We start from the raw sequence: 20990 nt of genomic DNA on the forward strand, positions 1-20990 counted from the left end.
GAAAACTTTCTACAACAGAGTTATAGAAAAATGCAGTTTTTCGTAAATAGGACCATGTATGGTTCTAATAAAACCATGACGGCATTTATTATCTAGTATTTGAAAATGAATTTCTTTGTAAAAATATTGATTTTATTTTAAATATATTTTGTTAATTACAAAAGCATGTAGATATGACAAATTCCTGATGTAATAACATAAGCTACAACAGTATTATAGAAAAATGCAGTTTTTCGTAAAACACAGATTTATTTCAAAATTATTTTTTACAAAACATTTTTAACCACATCAGTTTCCTTTAAAATGAGCCATCAAACTACTCTCTACGATGTTCCAGTGCCAAGCTATCTGAGGAGAAAAAAAGATGCCGTATATACAGAATATCGTGGTTGCAGCCACTTTTCTTGATTTTAAAGCCAATAGATTTCCCTTGTTGCTCAAGCCAAGGGACGGTAAGTTTCCTGTATAGGGGTTTCGGACAAGGCGGTTGTAATAGTTTACTTTTTATTTTGATCTGACTCTATTTTTAGGAGTTATGGGTTACTATAATTTTTAGTATTGAACGTGATCGCCTCTTACTAGGATGCTAGCTACCACTGCAACCCGGATGCTAGCTACCGCTCCAATGCACATGTACGCTCCTAGCTACCCGGATGCACATGTTTCTAATAAAACTATGACGATATTTATTATCTAGTATATGACAATGCAGTTCTTGGTAAAAACATTAGTTTTTTAAATATCTTTTTGTTGATTACAAAAGCACGTAGATGTGACAATTTTCTGATGTTATAATAACATAAGCTGCTACAGTGCTATAAAAAATGCAGTTTTTTGTAAAACATTGAATTTTTTTAATTACAAAAGGCCCTAGATGTGGCAATTTCTTTTAAAATGAGCCATTAAACAGCTCTCTAAGATGTTCCAGTGCCCGCTATCTGAGGAAAAGAAAAAAGAAAAACAAAATTGACATATATACAAAATATCGTGGTTACAGCATCTTTTCCTGATTTTCAAGCCAATGTATTTTCCTTGTTGTTCAAGCCAAGGGACGGTAAATTTCCTAGATAGAGGTTTCAGATAAGGTGGTTCTAATAGCGTACTTCTTGTTTTGATGTGACTCTATTTTTGGGTCGGTCGAAAACGGGCACAGCCGCTTATGGCGTGTTACAAACAGGTTTCTTGCGGCCATGCAAATTTCAATCAAAAAAGGAAAATTTGTCAAATATCGGCACGTTTAAGACCAGGTGTCACAAGACTTATTTTGTTTCATAAGCTAATTGGAAGGTGATAGCATAATCAGAAAATACATCACAAGACTTGTTTTGTTTATAAGAATAAAGTAGTAGCCTTGAATGTCTCTTGTTTTGGCTTTTGGCATGGATATAAAGGCGTATCCATCGAATATACGTGTCTGCTAATTACTAGTTATGGAGTAGGTACTTCGAATAGAAGATGGTGTATGAGAGGTGAATCTCTGATGTTGAAGGGGTATTTTGAAGTCTAGTTTTTTATGTGTCAAACATTCACAGGTCTAGATAAATATTTGCAGGTACTGCAGATTACCCCATATACCAGGTTTTAATGTATGTCCTCCGCATTAGAAATCAATGGACGATAGATCTAATTTATGAAAATCTGGGTGGAGGATATTTTTCACTGACTGTCTTTTTTCAATAAAATACCAAAACAGGTTATGTCTCAATAAAAATACTTGCAAACGATTTTTTTCTTAATCTAGAGGGTGGGTTAAACAGTAGTTCTCATTTGAAAATTTGAATAAACTTGCACTGAAAATCAGAAATGTTTAGCATACTTTAACATGTCATACACTATTAATTGGAGAATTTGATTATACCCTTGAGAGTTCGGAAGGAGTTTAGAAATGTATTTTCAAGAAGTTGTAAGTTATTTATCATTATGATAATTAAATTTAAAAAGTTACAATTTTTGTCATCTTAAAGTAAGGAGTAATATTAAAAGTTTAAGAGAATAGATATTATTCCGTATATATGCTGCCTCCATCTCAATACGTCTCTCTTCACGCTCAAGTTTTAGCCACTTCAAAAAAGGTCCCTCTTAAAGAATTTTGAAAGAAGGCCTAACTTTAGCGCAAAGAGCAGGGTGTCGAGGAGGAGGCAGCCACATATAGAATACTTCTTTTTCAGGTTTGGTGCTGCTCCTCGCTTTCAGTTAGAAAAAAATAGTTTTTCTTCAAATTATTTTCTGATGGTTTTTCGAATAATATCCGGACAAACACCTCCCCATTCATGGTAATTACCCTAGGGAAGCTCCCCCACGTAAAATGTTCCCTCCATGAATTTTCCCCCGTAAAATTTTGTCATCGCTGCAAATGTCCCCCCCAAAAAAAATTTTTTTCACTATTTCGGATGAAAAATTTTTCTGAGCATAATCTTACTAAAAAAATACTGTTTTTTTTACTTTGTTTCTGTTCGTTTATTGGCTCATTCCGAATATTACTTCAATGTTGAAAACTTTTCCGAAATCCCTCCCCTCCATCGGGAAGTTTCTCGTAGATACTTCTAATAGATAGTTCTTCATGGATTATTTCTCATGAGGTGAATAAGTAAATTTTGTATATGGATTCAGCCAAATTTCCCCCCATTAAAATTTCTGCTGAAAAGTCTACCCTGGAAAACTTCCCTCCCAATGGAAAATTATCCCTGTAGAAAACACCTCCCTCCTAAGAATATCCCACACTTTCAAAGAATCTTTCAAAGCCTTCCCTCTCCCGGAAATATACCCCCCCCCACAAAAAAATACCCCCGGTTGAAAATAATCCGCGACGAATCTCCCCTTTAGGATAATCCCCTTGGAAAATCCTCTGTCCCTCAGCAAGTTGTTCTTCAATCATTTTCGACTTATAGTAAAGGACTAGAGCACTGGCGGATCCAGGGCCCCTACCCCCCCACCCCAGATTTTTCTGGCACCCCTTTTCCCTGTCTGTTTCTTTTTCCCCTCTTTTTTTTAAATAAATTTGTCAATTTGGTCAATTATTGGCACCTTTGTCACATTCGGCTCTCCCTAGAATTTTGCTCCTTGGCGTCCCTGTCACAATACCCCCCCCCCCCCCCCATGATTTTGCTCTAGATCAACCCCTAGACTAAAACTCTTGATTTCTGATCTTATCAGCACCCTCTGGAGTTTCAGTAACCGTAAGGTGGAGCTGTGGATGAAAAAGGGACAGGTCCCCTGCACATAAATCCCGCTCATTTTGAGGTTTAATGATACTCTACTTTCATATCAACAGCGTAGACCAGAAATATTCCCAGAAAGCACAAGGGAGTAGATATCAATCTCAGATCCCTGATGGGTTTTAAACAGTAGGCTATCTTTTGCCCCCCCCCATGTAAAAATTCACGATTTTATTTGGGCGCAAGTTAAAGCATCTTATGTTTGCATAACTAGCTCATCACTAGGTTTTGATGCTTATCGTTAATGTTCCAAATAAATTTAACAAGTTCTAACTCTTTCCGTAGCATATTTTTTGCGACTGTTAATCGCGGTTCAGAATTATCATATATTGCAGTCATAGAAAAAATTAACTATTAATAACTGATATAATTTGGAACGAAGTAAAGCATTATTTCAACAGGATATTTATTTAACAGGTCAAAGCCAGTAAGGCTGGAAATGTCATCATCCACAAATACTAGAAATAAATTATTTCTATTATTTATATGCAAATCTAAACAAAAGATAATGATGAAAAAAAAAAAAGTTCAGGAAGGGGGAGATAAGAGGCATTTGCGCTTGATAATGCAGCGGGTTGAGTTCTGAGAGGATATGCAGAATTTAATAAGTTTGGTTCTAAATGCAAAAGCCTCGTTAACATAAAAGTATATGGCACCATAGCTGCCATCTATATTATCAACGATACGTTTATTTGTAAAGAGAACCACAAAGACTAATCATACACATAAGGAAACTTGTAATACTTTAAATAAAAGTTCAAATAGGGATAAGTCCTATAAACAGACAGTGACAATTCACAAACTACTGGATATTTCGGTAACATGTGCTGTGACCGTCATCAGCAGAAATACTAAAATAAAACAATAAAAAAAAATTATGTACAAAACAAAATAGCAACATATTATCTAACAACCTTACTTTTTACAGCGCAATACCGGAAATGAGTCTCCTTGACCTTCCTGGTTCCGGTTCGTTAGCATTATTTGAACTAACAATTGGACAGAGGTTAATCGCAGTGGGTGAAATGAACCTTACTCTATCTGACTTTAATAAATTATCGTAAATAATATTTAACCCAAATTCACATGTGTCTATTTAAAGCCATGATCTTGAATAAAATTTCTTAATTTCAATAGTTTCCGGAGACTTTTGCTTTAAACCTCGAAATATCCAGTATTTTTTTTTGTGAATTATCACTGTCTATTACAAGGATTTATCCCTATTTGAACTTTAATTTACCGTCATGGAAAGGCAGTATAGTCTTCAAAATTATTTTCATAATGCTTTTTATGTTTGGACCAGGGGATGCCCCTATTCATTAGAGGCGTGAAGGACACCAATTCAGAAATATTCCGTAGGAGAGAGGTAATAAACAAGAAATCCAAGATTTTACCCAGCCCCCACAGAAAATTTTTACCCTCCTTTGCCGTATGTTCTGCAAATATATAAGCCTTGAGGAGAAGGAACAAGAGATCCCATCTCTAGACAAAAAAAATCGGTGCAATCCAACATTATGTAGCGAAATTAAATAGGTTTCTGTGTCTGTTACATAGCTTTTTCTTTTATTTTTGAAACTCTGTTTGGCAAAGCCAAATTCTGTCTGTGGCTTCTGATCTGTGTTCCACACCTTTTGAAGACACAATTCTTTTTTTTCATCTGGTAGGATTAATGACGAATACTATTCTAGTTTTTGCACGTTTCATAAACACTACTACTACCGACATCTTATTGCAGCACCAAAGCTATCTGAGGCTAAAACAACTTTACGTGCTTCATTCCGCTCTGTTCAGAGCTTCACTCTTCAACTGAATTCTTCTCTAAGATGTCCTACCATCCAATTGAGCACATTCTGCTTTTTGTTGGCCCTAATTGCATTGCCGAAATGCACAATTTTTAGCATTATGTCATCTCTAAAAATAACAGTCATCTTATCACTCTCTACGCCGAGCAGTGCCCAGCAGGAGACTTAAGTCAAAGTTATCCTCTTTTTTTTTCAGTTATTGTTTCCATATATAAATATTTGAATATTAGATCTTTCCCTTTTCTTTCGAAATTTTTACACGATTAATAGCGGTATTCCATCATGAGGTATGAGGAGCCTCAAATCTGATACACGCATTCTGAATCAAAGACAAGAGCTTCTTTAGTGAATAAAATTTTCCCCCTGCGTATGGGATAAAATTACAGTTAAGATTAGGAATACGATCCGTTTGGCATCCCTCGAGACTGCAACGAAGAGGTTTCTTCTTGCAAAAGAAAAGAAATTATAGAATGGTTTTGTAATATCGAAGAATTTTATGCAAGGATAATGTGTTTTATTTAAGCAGTATGCGAAATAAAAATAAATCTTAAATATAATGACATACTAGGTTTGTTCAAAAAGTATCCGAACATAATTTTTTGTGCGTTAATAAATGAGGCTAGTAATTTTTTGTGCTCACTTGTGGGCAGTGGGTAATTGGCAGCTCTATCACGAAAACACACCAGCCCGTATTTCACACTTGATAGCGAAATTTCCTGGCAAAACACAAAACACCTGTGCTTCGTCAGACTCTCTACTCTCCCGACACGGCATCGTGTAACTTCTGGTTTTCCCCCAGTCTGAAAATGCCAATGAAAGGGACCGTATTTCAGTCTGGAAAAGGCATGCAAAATTCGACGGACCAGCTGTGCACCATATCAAAAGAGACGTTTTAGCACTGCTTCCAACAGAGGCAGAATGTTGGAAGAAGTGGATGGCAGCCAAAAAAGATTACTTTGAAGGAGATCGTAGTTGATTTAGTTTTTTTTTTTTTTATGAATGAATGTCGGATACTTCAAGAACAAATCTGTTTCAATCACTCAAAAGAGTACTGTAAAACTACCCTTAGGTAATTTCACTAGAAAACATCTAGTGTATCTTTCTCAAATTTTCCAAGCACCCAAAGAGTAGAATCGAAAGCAGAAAAAAAAGAATCGTCCTTTTTTTTTCAATGGCATTTTTAAACCTTAAGGTGTCCTGGTGTCACGATGAAAAAGCGTAAAAAAGGCCCTAAAGTGTCCCTATGGTAATCCTATTTGAAATCCCGTAATTCAAACTCATTTATCCTTAGCACCTGTCGTCTTATTCTTTTTCAATCTTTTTAGTATTTTTCTGACTCCTCCTTAGTGAACAGATATTCCTTTCCCTCTAAATTATCAAAAATTATTTGACTACTTTTATACCACTTCCTGCAGCCTTATTATAATCTAACACTTGTTGCTTTCTTCCCATTCCAAAATTTTCATATTCCCTCTCCTTAATTCCTAACACTCTCTACTTCCCCTACTTTTTTCTAATTCTTGAGAGACCTTTCCCTTAGAAACGTGATATATAAAACGTGTCCCTTCTATCAAGCTTGCTTGTTCGCTAACATTCTAAGTGGCTTTCCTAATTTTCCTCATCAAAACACCTGTAATCTTTTCACTTGTTCTCACCTAGTAATCTTTTTTCATACAATCATTTCTAGACTCTCCAATTTTCATTCACTAATTATAGAAGATTTTTCTCAAATTTCAGTTTTTGAACCAATTAGTGTCATAACTGTGGGGTAAGTAATTACCCTTCCCAAGTTTCAGCCTCAAGTGAACCCTTGATCCCACTAGATGGTGATGCTTAACGAAAATGGCTTTAAGAACTTCATACACGTCCGTTTGCTTCTTCTGGTTTTGTCCATTTTTGCGATAGCCATAAATAGTGCAGGATTCAAAGCTTTGGCGCTTCTAGGCTCAAGCGTTTTTCGCTCCCTTTTACGATATTTTCAGGGAAATCCCTGAAAATTCGAGGATTGTGGAAGCACTGAACAGAACGAAATTGATGAGTAAGACGTAATGAAAGAGAGGTGATACCCAACTCTCAACTGTCATTCTTGGGAGACGATAAGTCACATCAGTCCGGTTGTTGTTAAGAAACAATGTCACTTGGTGAATACCAAGTACCATAAAAAATCACTCAGTGATAATTTATTGCACCTCCAGGTATTGTGCCTCTAGGCTCGGGTCTAGTGGGCCTATTGGTAAATCCTGGTCTGGCTATAAAATAATAGCCCTTAAGGAACATGCTAAGTGAAAGCTTGTATCACCTGTTGACAGATGCAATTGACTAAAATCTTGTTAATTTCAAAATCCTTTGAGATTATTGTCTGTGTGGACCAGACAAAAGCAGGGGCTCCTCCAATGGAGTCGGAAGAGATCATTAGAAGGGATTTAAAGAAAATGGGAACTTCACGGGAAGGAGTAAAGAGTCATTCCATTCCATGGTAATTGGCATTTTATTACCGACTTTAAAAGACTTAATAGCTACTTATCGACTTTAACGAGCTTGAAATTTATACGGAACATTACCTATTTTTAGTGACCGCTCAATGTGCCCTGCCATTGACCAATTTTCTTCTTCAATTGTATACAAAAGCCTGCTATTAAGGAATAAGAAGCAAACAAGACTAGTTCAAACTAAAGGTTTTAATCTCCCGTTAGTTAAAAAATACCCACACTGCACTTTATACAAAACATCTTATATGACGGACTACACTCAACACAAAAAAAGACAGAGAAAGAGAAGAAAATTTCAAAGTAACCTTTACTCACATTAATCTACAAAACTAAGGACAGAAGAAAGATGAACAGAAAAAAACCACGCAAAATAGAGAAACGAAACGAAAAGGGTTCGATATCGAGAACCAGCACAAAAGAATAAAACAACACAAATTTTATACACCGGCTTTATATCTATCAAATTTCTTTCTAAAAAGACAAAATTGCACACCCCATTCCAAGATTCAAAACTTAAGTCCCGTATTTTGAATAGAAGTAAAAGGAATAATTCTTAAACCGCACGTATCTGTCCGTTTATTGGGTCATACAAGGGAATGGGCAAACATGGTTTAGCTATTGTACGAATTTGAGAAACTAAGTGGGGTGGTAATTAATGTCATTCGAAAGCCATTTACTGAGATCGTATTAAGAGCTCGAGAACAATGCGTATACAGGTATTATTGCAACAGCCCTGACTCGAGTATATGGGAAGTGTAAATGAGGGAGAAAATGGTTGTCATACAAGATGCTAAATTTGAATGTGCACCAAAGAGCAAAATTCTCAAACTATTTCTATTTTAAGGTGCGAAAATGTTCTGCTTCTCTTTTGACAACCAAGGAAAATAATTAAGCTCTACCAACGGAACTAAACATTTTACTTCGCAATGCCTTGCGATGCTGTCGCTTCACACAAACAAGTGCATGTCACTATCACCGAGGGGAAAAAGAAGGTAAAAACGCATTATCGCTGCGTATAAACATACTTCAATTATCTAATTCGAAAACAGAAGAAATAAATAAGTAAAGGGACCCTGGGTCTGTTTGAACGATACTAACTGTCATACTAAAAAAATTAAAACCCTGAAATTTAAAAGATCACCGTGCAAAAAGTCTCGTTCAATTTATAAGCTAAAAATTGCAAGGTAACTATCAAAACGTAAAAACTCCTCATTCCAATTGTGAAAAACTAAACCAAAATATTCGAGAAACCAAGCATTCAGAAAAAGACTTGAATTTTAAAACCAAGTTATAAATTTTACTTTTCTTAGCATAAAGCAAACATCGATTTTTAATACTTTAAAGCGATTCCCTGTGGGCTCTTTATTGACAGGATATATCAATGAGTGACCCATTGCACGACATCTTCACCTAAATCTCAGTTTTTAAGAAGAAAAAATTCTCGGCCATCAGCAGCAGAACATGAATGAAAAATTGAATAATAGTAAATAAACAAGTCTGCTGCTATTGAATTCAAGAGTCTAAGTGACTTCAAATTGAAATGATCTCTTATTCTATCAGAAGAAAGAAACAAAATTAGCATGTTTACTGAAAAGAATTGTATATAGAAATAAATTATATAGGCAACTCGTCCAACCGCAACAAAATTAAAACAAACAAAACGTGCCTGTTGAACAGGACTTGGTACCGTCAGGCAGTTAGTTTGGAACTGAATACCGGATTCCAAATGAAGTTTCTACAAACAAAAATTTTAAAAAGATTTTCTATACAACTGACTAACATTCATATGCACTTTTTGTAATATACGTACGAATACATCGCTTTCCTTTAGAATGTAGAATAATTTTGCCGCTCAAACTTCTCTAAATGTACTCTATGTATATATTATATTTTATACTCTACCCTCCGTGTATCAGGTACCATATGCCCCTCAACAAAATCAATTAATTATGAAAGAAAATTATAGAATTATATTTTTTTGCAAACTTGAGAAATAGAAACAAAGCGTCACTAAGGAAATTACGAAAATTGGATTCATAGTCCAAGCCGTTTAAGTCTTACTTGAGCTCTTCCTTGTCTACCATTATCATTACTAAATGTTTTGGCTTTAGCTCGGCATATTTTCAATTCATTTTCATATCCTACAGTCAGCATAGGCATATATTCTTTAGGCTCACACAATTCGATATAATTGGTAAAAAATTCTTTATATCCACCTTCAAGAAGATATATCTCTGGCCAATGTAGGGCCGGATAGTGTTCTTTATTTGCATCACGATCTTTATTTCTTAAGAAACGAGACAAGTTGGGCCCTCTCTCAGAGGAAAATTCACAGTGAAATATAAGAATATTCCGCTTTTCTGCATTGAGCTCAGGTGTCGGGTACGGTGGAATTCGTGCCACTCCACGACCATCAAGATACTCTTGGTATATTGAGTCCTTTGTCCATAGATTTGTAGCGTGTATAATATGCCCACCATTAAATTCGAAAGGGAATCGACAATCTACCACTTCAAACTTGCTTACAGCATCATTAAATTTACCCCTTATCAAATCAGCTAAAGTATGACAGGATATACTTTTCAATTCTGGATGTTTGCCAACTGTCAGGGGAAGAGCATAAGGTCGAGTACAATCTCCAATAAGATCACTATTGTCAGAAAAGCTTTGAACTGCTCGCATTATTGTATGATGCGACATATCCGTTTCAGATTGACTCCGAAACAGCTTTTTAACAACTGTTTTACTAGTCGGTATAACACAAGCAATACTCTCATCTGTACTGGGATTTTCATTTTCTTGCAAATCTGACTTTCGACGTTTATTCTGATGAGGACTGGGATGACTTCGTGGAGGATCAGGGCGCTTAAAGCATACTGGGGTTTGCCGGGGGGATTCTTCTATTGTTTCCAAATTTCGGCTAGAGAGAGGAGATACAACGACATTGGATGGAAATGTATCTACCATTGAAAGACACCTACAAATAAATATACTATTATGAACATTTCAATTAAGTAAGTACTCCCGAGTCCCACAACACAAAGAGAATGTTGTCTCTTTGTATAACAGTAGAACTGGATTTTTCGATATTGATCGTTTTATTGGTAATAGGGATTTATTTAATGATTAATAACTAGAATTTGTACATGCTGATGTAAAAATTTATCAAACTTAAAACTTCAAAGTACACATCTCAACGGTAAGGTAAATGCATACATCTAACAAGCAGTGCAAGGTTCTTTTGTGACATGAAACAAATCCTGTTTCAAAGGAACATAATTCTGATGGTGGTTTTAAAATTATTCTTGAGTCTCCCCCTCTTCAAAAGAGAGGAAAACATAACCACTGAACATGAATGAAAGTTAAGTACGATTTTTTTTGAGCCGATTAGACAAATGAGCAAAACCCCTTTAGATAACGTGTAGGGGCCAATCGTTCAAATGAAAGTTAAGGCCGTTTGTAAGCCAATTATGAATAGTTGTAGTGGCCTATAACTTGCTAATAGGCCGAATGCTACATACATCCACGATTTTTCTACTGAGCAAAAACTGTTCCTAGCGGGGACTGAGCAAACCCGCGTTGGAGTCCGGTCTCTGATAAACTACCACCCCCCCCCCCCAACGTTAAATCCTAATGCCAGGTCTTCACAAAGTTTAATGTATTTTCAAAAAAAAAAAAAAAAAATCAAACCAAGAACTCAGACATATTTTAGGTAGGGAAACTGTCTTCTCCCCTCCATAGAAAAACCGTCTAATGCTTCGACTAGATCACTGCTGTGATTTTAAGGTTGACTCCATTAAGGATACTCCTCCTTAATTTACTAATCTGTTTGACTACATTTCAAGACATACCCGAAGTTTTTTTTTTTTTATATAATAGTAATCACTATTCAATTTATAACCCAAATATACAAGAAGAGTATAAACGTGGAGTACGAGAAGAAAAACAACAACACAGAAGTGAAAAATGCATAATCAACGAAAATCTCATAAGAATTTGATAATCTCATCGCCAGTCAATATGTACAGGTACAATATTTTCGTTATCAACAACAACTGGTTCTAAGCAATAAGAATTAAAAATGACCCTTTGTTTTGCATTTATTTTCATAATGGTAATCAAATAAATATCTGATGTTTTTTACTGCTTTCAAAAAGTTAAATACGGAAATAACTGAGGATTCCTTAAGACATTAAACAACTCATCAGTTTGGATACAAGTTATAATGCAAAGTTATGGAGTCTTAGTTTTAGTAATTTTTTTAACTGAATGGATTCGGAGTTGGTATATTAAAAATATCTGAAGACGGAGTTGGAGTCGGTTATAACTTGTAAAATCTAGTTAGATGAAGCTTTAAAACAGGGCCGTGGATTCGGAGTCGCGAAGTCGTATTCGGAGTTTTAGTGATTTCCTTCTGAATGGAGACGGAGTTGGAGTCGGTATATTAAAAAAGTATGGAGTCGGAATGAGACTAGGATATAACTTATAACCGATTCCACAGCCATGTTGTAATAGAATAAATATAATACAAACATGTAGCCATTGTAAATAAAAATGCTTCAGGTCATTCCCTGTGCCCATCCATTCTTCACATTTTCATGTTTTTTATGTGCCAGCAGTGTAGCCCAACTATGTTCTATGGACGCAGTTAAAACGTTGATTATAACAAAAGCAGGCACGTCAATTAAGGTGGTTAGGGGCAATTGCCGTTTCCCCACCCGGGTTTATAGAAATTTTTGTATTTTTGTTCCAAAAAAAAAAAAAATTATTCCTCATTTAATTTTGAAAGGTATATTTTGTCCCTCTACATCTTCATGAATTGACACCCCTGAACAAAATACAATTACTAAATTGGGTCACTTTTGGATAATTGTCAAATTGAAACTAGATTTTGCTTGAAAGAGATTTCTAAACTATGAGAATTATTGAAGAAAGGCTGTATTTTTCCATAATTGAAAGAAATACCAATCCATTCACACATCACCAGTCACATCTTCCAATTTTTTCCAATAGCGTTGCATATGTTTCTGTGTTGGCAGAAAACCGAAATCTTTTTCATACTTAGCCGACTGAGATTTGTTACCTTTTAAGATAGGTTTTTTTATAACGACAATCAGTGTTGCTCCACAGGCGCGTAATTGAACACAATTTCTCAAACCAGTCAAAAAACATATTACACATCAAATAGATTTCAAACTTAGCCACTTTCAAAACACGAGTCAGACGGTAACTGATCCAAGTTCATCATAGGCAAGCGCCTAAGGAAGTAGACACGCCTTGATATACATTGCCATCTGTTATTCTAAATTTTCATTTGAACAACGTAAAACAACCAAGTCTACATGGATGTCATATTGATGTATTGAGCAACAAGTTCATGCCTTGATAACAGCTAATTGAAATTTGAATTCGTAATTTGGAATCTTGTGAATACTTTACTTAAGGGGAAATAAGCCTCAGGAGCACTGCACTGCTAATCGGAGATAAATCATTTTTATATTAGCATATACCCGGGGGATTAAGACTAAGAAAACTAAAAAAAAGTGCCAAAATAGATGAGTTACGATGAATTAAGAAGTTGCACGAAATTTAGGGAAAATACTGAGATTCAAGGGCTAAGGGTCTTCCTCTGCGTACATTTCTGTCGGACAGTATGAGGTGTAATAACGTCTTTTAAAAACTAGTCCCGAAATTCCTCTGAAGTAGGCCTTTTACAGTGAGAAAATGATAAGCACATTTATAACTCTCAGCGTGTAAAAAGGACACTATGAAGAGGGCATACCGTAGCTGTTACCACTAAAGGTCGTGTATGAAATTTCCACACTTTTGAGGTAATTGCTAAAAATAGTTCGCTATGCTGTTCTCAAAGGATCATCAGAATAATGTCCAGGCCAGGAGGATGGAAACGTGATTGAGCATGCTTTGCCTTACTGATCTTCCCTTCCAAGAGCATCACGGCAAACAGATGTTGGCAATTGCTTCACAAGTTTTAATATATCATATACGACTTAAAAGCATAACAGCGACGATCTACATTTTAGAGTCAGAATAGCTCCAGAATAAAAAATTTACCAGCACCGACAGCCCTAGAGTTCTACAAAAACAGTGCCCCACATAATATATTACAAGCCAATTCTGTAAAAAATATGCATCAGAGCAGACATTTTTTTACTTTTGAATGATGAAGGTGAAATAAACATGTTTCTTTCGTGAAAGGATGTTTCTTTCTCAAACGTGTTTCCGAAAATACTCCAATCAAATTGTTTAGCATCTGAACGCTTGTATTTGCAAAAAACTGAAGAAGTTGCTCAAACTTAAAGTCTTACGTAAACACATATAACCTTTTTAGAACTATAAAAGAAATTGGCAAATAAATCTAGATAAAACTCGCGGAAAAATTTACCAAAAAAGTTTAAACAAAAACAAGCTTCATAAAAGAATCCCCTTTAACAGTTTGAAAAGCTCTCCTCCAGCATCGCAAAGGTCTCCTCCTGATTGCCAATTTTGATAATTTTTTTGAAATAAGCTTTCTTTTAAATGTATAAGAAATATGGCTTCTGAAGCGAGGGACCATCCACTTTCCGCCACGTGGTGTACATCTAAGAACACCAAAGGTGCCACACGGTTCCGTAACCTTTGTCACAATTTTCTCCAAGCTTGGTACGTGCCACCTGGTGTATGTGATTTGTGGAAGTGGGCGCCCACTTGTTCTGAAGATCTTTCTGAGTATACAAGAGAGACCCTAACAAAGAAATAACTTGCATCCACACTCCTTGAAATGAGATTAGCGTAACTACTAATTTTTCCAAAGGCTATAAATTATGATGAATCTAATGAATCAAATACTAAAGCAAAAAGTCGAAAAACAAAACAAAACATGTATGAATACAGAGATAGGAGTACCTTCGAATTGACTGTCTTGAGGGACGTTGCGTCTTTGGGACAAAAGTAGTACTTCGCTCTAGTAGGGTTGTTGCTCTAGGTATCAATTCAGAATTCTGAGGAGCTGCAGGCGGTTGGACAGTGATCGGTGCTGAGAGAAGTGAGCTGAACTTATCACTTGGATCAGCAACTGTTTCATCGTCACTCTCCAGAATCGCAGATGCCAAAAACCCGTCATCTTCTTCACATGATATCTATGAGGAAGGCAGAAGTAATTAAAAAAAGAAGACAAAAACAACATCAGCAGGGAATTACCGTTCCTTGTTTTAGTTCCATCTTTTTCGACACGACACTAAATTCCTCTCTCTCATGACAGATTGAAACGAAAAATAAGGAAAGGATACCTTTCTAAACCCCCCAAAATTGGAAAACATTAACTTAGTATTAGAAATTAGGCCAGAGAATTCCAGAATAATTGCTGATGTAGACGAGTTACTGAACTATGAATCACTAGTCGAAATTGCTTTTCACAAATAAAGATGAAGTTTTGCCACTAGTATTCAAAACAACGTTAAACAACTCATTTGAAACAACTTATATATATATATATATATATATATATATATATATATATATATATATATATATATATATATATATATATATATATATATATATATATAACTTTTAAATATATTACTTTCTAAAAAAAATCGAAGAAGAAGAAAACAAGTTTTTACAAAATTCAAATTCATAGGCAGACATTCAGTAAATTCAAAGAAGACCTCTACAATCATAGCCTAACCAGAAAATCATAATGCCATAACAGAAACAAACCATTACTCGCATGTTTACAAAGAAAAAAAAAATCTAATACATCGATAATTTTTTGTAGGGTGTCTCTACAACTGCCTGAAGATTTAATTACTAATTAAAAACATATTTCCAAGAATTAGATTCGAGATACGCAGTCAAGCATTTTGTAAATATGCAACATATTTATCAACCGAATCAATGAATTTTTTCTTTATGTGCTTGAATTTTGTGATTTGTTCCAGAAATAAATAAAAAAACAACCAAAAAACAATGACTTGGTAGAATTCTTTCCTAGTTGATATTGATTATAAATCTAGACATGTCTGCTTTCAGGTCGTTAAATAAACTTAGTCTGAGCTACCAAGTTAGAGGATTCTCCTTTTTTCCCTGGACTTTTTAAAAATAAATTTATTATTAGAATAAAGGATTTCCTTTAAAATACACCCACTGTGACTCCTAAAAATATCCTTATAATGAAAGATGGATAATTAGACTTCTAACACAAAGAACGACATGAAGTGCAGGCGGAAATAGAAAGGAGAAGGTAGTTAATGGAGCAAATGGAAGAAAGTTCCTTAAAAATTTTGTTTCAACTTTCCCCGAATACAAAGTTCAGAAAAACTATTCAGGTAAATGATACTACAGTTTTCCAAAGAATCATAAAAAAATACTGTGCGTTAAAATGCTCAAAAACAGAATGGTTTTCGTCATACAGGTAGTTTCGTATTTTAGAAATATTTCGAGTTTTTAGCGATATTTATTCTTCATCAACAGCCCGTCCATATTTTATTCTCTTCCACGTTTTCTTCAATACAGAAACACTTACGTGATTTTAAGCTCATACTAGAAAACTTTCCAGCAAGACTTCTTTTCTACTTAAAGAAAAGAGTCAATAACAATGCCTTTCAATGTCAAGGGACTGATTCTATGTGAACTCCAAATGTTTTAGTATGATACGACAAACTAAAAGCTTAAGAATTCGGGGTTGTACCACTCCCCTTCCCAAAAACTTCAAGAACCTTCACGGCGTGCTTCCAATTTCTTATTGGCTTGTCTTGTCCTTTTATTTTGCCCACTCACCTCCCCCCTAAAATATTACAACACCCCCAAAAAACTTATATTTATTTATATACGTGTAGCCAACCCATCTAGCTTCAATTTACTATATAATTAGAAAAAATATTTAGCCAAAATCAAGGGGCGGTCTGTTCTTATGACTGCAAATGCAATTGGTGGATGAAGATTTGTCCACTGAAATAAATCCCACTTAGCAACTTATTTTAAAAATGTAATATGCACCATTTCGATTGGGAAACAGTTATATAGAAATAAAACGAAACTAACAGCTTGAAAATGTTCGTCCCTCTAAAAAATTAGGAATAAATATTCTTGGTTTATCAAGTGTCTATTGTAATTATTTAAAACCTATAGCGATTAAGAGATCTAGAAATTAAATGTTTTTACACTTCCTAGTCACTGGCTCAACTGCCCATACTGAAAATCAATTTCGAAATAAGCACTAGGATAGTGATTACCGAAGAAAACGTGCGGCTCAGAAGGCGCAAGTGACTTTTTCCGTCTTTAACAGCCTTTGGAGACTTCTTTGGTAACTTAAATTCCATTCCATCACTTTCGCCTCCAGAGTATCCGCTATCCTGGGAGCTAGGGCTCTTTGGAGGACTGAAGGGGTTGCGAATTGGACTGCTCAGCCGCACTGGGCTGTTATTCAGCATGATATTCGATTTGCTTGGACTTTGGATTGATAGGCCTCGACGAGACGGACTTCCTAGACGATACTGCAACGAGCGACGAACTGGACTGGTCTGATTTTGTCGTCGAGTAGGACTGCAAAGTAAACTTGCCGTTTTGGCAGGACTAAAGGTGAAACTGGCACCTGGAATTAAAAATCTATTGAATGAAAGGTCATGAGATGAACTACGTTAAGACTGACAGTTAGATGTTTCGATGGAATTCAATCATTTATAACCAGCATTCAAGGACATGAGTGAATTGACGATTGTCCATGTTAAAAAAAAAAAAAAAAACAAGGATTTAATAAAACGTCGAATTTTTACCCTAAATCAAATAATTAGTAATTAGATCTTTTCTTTTTAATAATAGTGTAACCTTTCCTTTTTGATAATACGAACCACTCAATATTTTTCATGCAATGGCTCCAGGGAATTTATTGATACATCAAGGTTTTTTTTTACTTCTATAACTATAATTGATCTTTGCAACCAGAAGTGCACTTTGCAAAAAGGGGGCTATCTTTTGTAAGAGAAGATATCAAATAATTGTCAACAGATATTTTGTTTTTTGGTTCTGTCTTTTTTGGAGGGGGGGGGGGTAAAAAATAAAATTAAAAAACGTAGCTTTTATCGTCATATTGTTTTACTCTCTTGGGAAGGGAAAAGGATCCTTCAGATGAATCTTGAAGCGTACACCTTTTTCATATATTTTTCTTCGGCTTTTAACTACCTCCGCTCTTTTTGCGAAGAATTGATGGTATTTGTGTATTATACGCCGCTCACTCAAGTTTACGCTGTCTAAAACTCGAGAACAAACCGGTTTCTTCGTTAGTTTTTTCCAGCTTAGCGTGAGACAACACAAAGACAAGTGATAATTAGATGGGAAATATATAATTTGGGATATATATTGGCATATTAGGGTGGGGGAGGTAAAGTATTTGGACAGTTTGAAGTTAGAAAACAATTCTTACTTCATAACATGCATATTTTACCTAACACAATTGTAATACGATTGCACCTACATGCAATTGTACCTAACACATTTTGCATGCAGAGCCGCTTTACTTTACCCCCCCCCCAATCTGCAAATATATAGCCCAACTTATTTCTTAAGTATTATTCATCATATTTTGTGATATTTCATTAATATTGAGCGCAAAAGAAATATGTTCTAATTAAATAAAGCACTTGAGTGAGTGGCGTATAATACACAAGCATCGAGTTGATTTCTGTCGAAGGGTCCGCTATGAATTCTACTGAAATCTTAACAAATGAAACCGAGATGGACATCAACACTAATTTAGTTAGGCTTAACAGAAAAGGCATTTACTGTTTGAATGAAATATTTCTTCACTAGTCTGACTACTACCATTTTTGGCTCGAGTCTAATTAAAAGCGTTACAGATGCCCCGAGAACCAGAAAAATTTACAAAGGATAATTTGTCTGCAAGACAAGACATCAATAATGTTAACACGATGATAAATTCTTAATTAGTCAATAGCTTTACCTAAACTTCAATGGTCAAGGTGCATTTCCATCTCATTATCTATTTACCGTTGCCATAAAAAAAAAAGTTTAAATGCCTGCAGATGTTTGGATTAGGTAATAACTAATCAGATTTGTTACTGAAATGCCAACTGTCAATATAGATAAGCGATCAGAAATTTAAAAACGGACCTAGAGACCGGAACAATCACCTCTTCGCCATTTTCAGCGGAAGCCCTGCAAAAACTATTTGCAATCTTTTTTGCATGCTCCAAAGAACTAATTTTGTTTGTCACTTATAAAAACGGATGTCGTTGAACACTCTCTGTCTAAACTGAATATAAAGTAATATGAAAGTTTTTCAGTAGACATGATAACAGCTCGAAGTAGGGCGTTTTTTAGTCAGCACTGACGTATTTAATTATAAAAATATATTTTGGGAAAAAAATGAACCAGATAATAACTTAGCCATCATTCATAGTACATCCTTTTCCAGACGACAAGAACACGTTCACAGCTTAATCCCAAATCTAGATGCCACGAAAAATATTTTTTTAGCAGATAAAACACATATAACTGAAAACCTTTTCCATGCTTTCATCCTACCTAAAGCTAAAAAATACTATCGAAAACCGGCACTTGTCAACCACAAATTGTAGCCAGACCGTCCTAGATTATACGATGCAAAACGAAAATCCAATGAGAGATGCCAAAATCGTGCCAAAGAGAGAACGGAACATAATCATCAATAAACGAACGCGGAGAACCTTTTATTTTATCAGCTCACTGTCTGAAAATCAATATTTTACCATGTTTTACGCTTTCTAAGGTATACTACGATGTCTGCACTTAAGTGCTGCACATATCAGGTCTATAGTTAAATAGTTCTGATAATACACAATGCTAAATCATCTACAATAATTCGAGAAATGTATGGAGCGGTAGAGAAATGAGTTATAACAATTTTATTTAGCCTTTGTGCATTTTTCGAACAAAAAGTATACCTTTTCAGCCAATTAAATGATGCAGAAAAAAAACGTGTCTAACTTTTAAGGTAGCGTTTCCGGCTGGCGGATGCATCTCACACAATTCGGAACAGGAAATTTGTGGCAAAGATTGCCTTCGAAGTAGTATTTGCGTTGTGACGTGACACCACAATTATGACCAACCAACAAAGGAAGATAATTCTAGTGACATCCGGAGGATTAATACCTGGGTACGGGGCGTTTCTGCTTAGTTGAAATTACCCGCCGTGGGAAATAACAATACCCCATTTTCAAAACACAAAATGAAGAGTAGGTTACATAGATACAAATCGCGTTGTTTTGTGCTAATGGCTTTAATATACACAGGTTCAAAGGTGAGGGATTAGTATGGTGAGGCATTTCCATGAAATGATCATTAGACTCAGTTTTAGGGCTTACTAGGCTATCAATCTCCAATCATCATCATTACCTGGATTTTCAAACACACGCCGGCTGCGGGAATGTGACAGGGCGCAATGTGAAATTTCCTGTTCCGGCAGAAACAAAAAGTCAGTGCTTTCAAAAAAGAATTATATTTTCTTTTCTCTCCCTTGCAGAAAGATGGAAAATAGAGCTTCTAATTATCAAGGTCATTTTGACTCTATTTTGGATGTAAAAACAAACTTCCTCTAATAAACATCAAAGAATCCGAAACACATCAGTTTTCCCACTCTCTGGTAAAAATTATGTTGTACACCACAGCATCTTTTGAGTTAAAGGGCTGATGTTTAAAAGGTCCAAATGAGAAGGCCCTCCTGAGTTATAACAAGTTTCTTTCTAAACACGATACAGTAGTAAAAATTGGTCCAATTACTTTAAGTTACGGATAAAGCACCCCATTTGATTTTCGTTTAAAATTAAAAAAAAAATCAAACAATTGGGTCTCGAAAGTGGTAGCCTTTGTATATAAGTAATCTTTTCTTGGACTTAAGAACATACCTAGGGATGTCTCGGGGGAGGACTTCCCAAAAACATATGGAGAATTATAGAGAATAAGTTAGAAATTATTTAAAAAAAATTGGAACGATTTCATGATTTTGGGCGGGCATCGAAGGTCCTCTTCGAATTCTCTAAAAAAGGAATATATGCGACTCCAAAAAAATAAATGCAGATACTAAAGAAAAAGGAAGAAGACAGCAGAAAAAGAATCGTAGGTAATCATTCGAAAAAAACTTACAGCTGAAAAATGTTCATGAACAATTTTGCACTTAATTCCGCATTCTCAATATATTTAAATTTTTCATGTAAATATGGCTTGTTGATGCTCTCATAAATGAGTGGGCTATCTTGATTTATGAGGTAAAACCCTTCAATTTCAACCCTAAATTTTAATTTTGACTTTACTTGTAACATAGAGAAATCTTTTTTATTCTTTTTTATTTAGTTAATATTAGGAAGTACTAATGCTGCACAATAAACATATATTTGAAGGAGTGTCCAATTCTGATACTAAATTATGATCAACATGTAGTTTAATTTATTATGCAGACATTTCAAAGGCGTCCTAAAAGTTGCAAAAAAAAG

General features: G+C 35.2%; 1 protein-coding gene across 1 annotated transcript in view; it reads right to left on the reverse strand.

Moving 5' to 3' along the window:
* Positions 1-7680: 7680 nt before the first annotated feature.
* Positions 7681-20990, reverse strand: part of LOC136029498 (M-phase inducer phosphatase-like) — a 35161-nt gene continuing 21851 nt past the window's right edge. The window contains exons 4-6 of the mRNA XM_065707942.1: positions 16740-17098; positions 14410-14642; positions 7681-10483 (exon numbers count right to left, since the gene is read on the reverse strand). Of these exons, the coding sequence (XP_065564014.1) occupies positions 9541-10483; positions 14410-14642; positions 16740-17098 (1535 nt within the window). The 3' untranslated portion in view covers positions 7681-9540. The remainder of the gene's footprint in view (positions 10484-14409; positions 14643-16739; positions 17099-20990) is intronic.

The sequence above is a fragment of the Artemia franciscana genome, chromosome 1 (assembly GCF_032884065.1).
Source record: "Artemia franciscana chromosome 1, ASM3288406v1, whole genome shotgun sequence".
NCBI lineage: Eukaryota > Metazoa > Arthropoda > Branchiopoda > Anostraca > Artemiidae > Artemia > Artemia franciscana.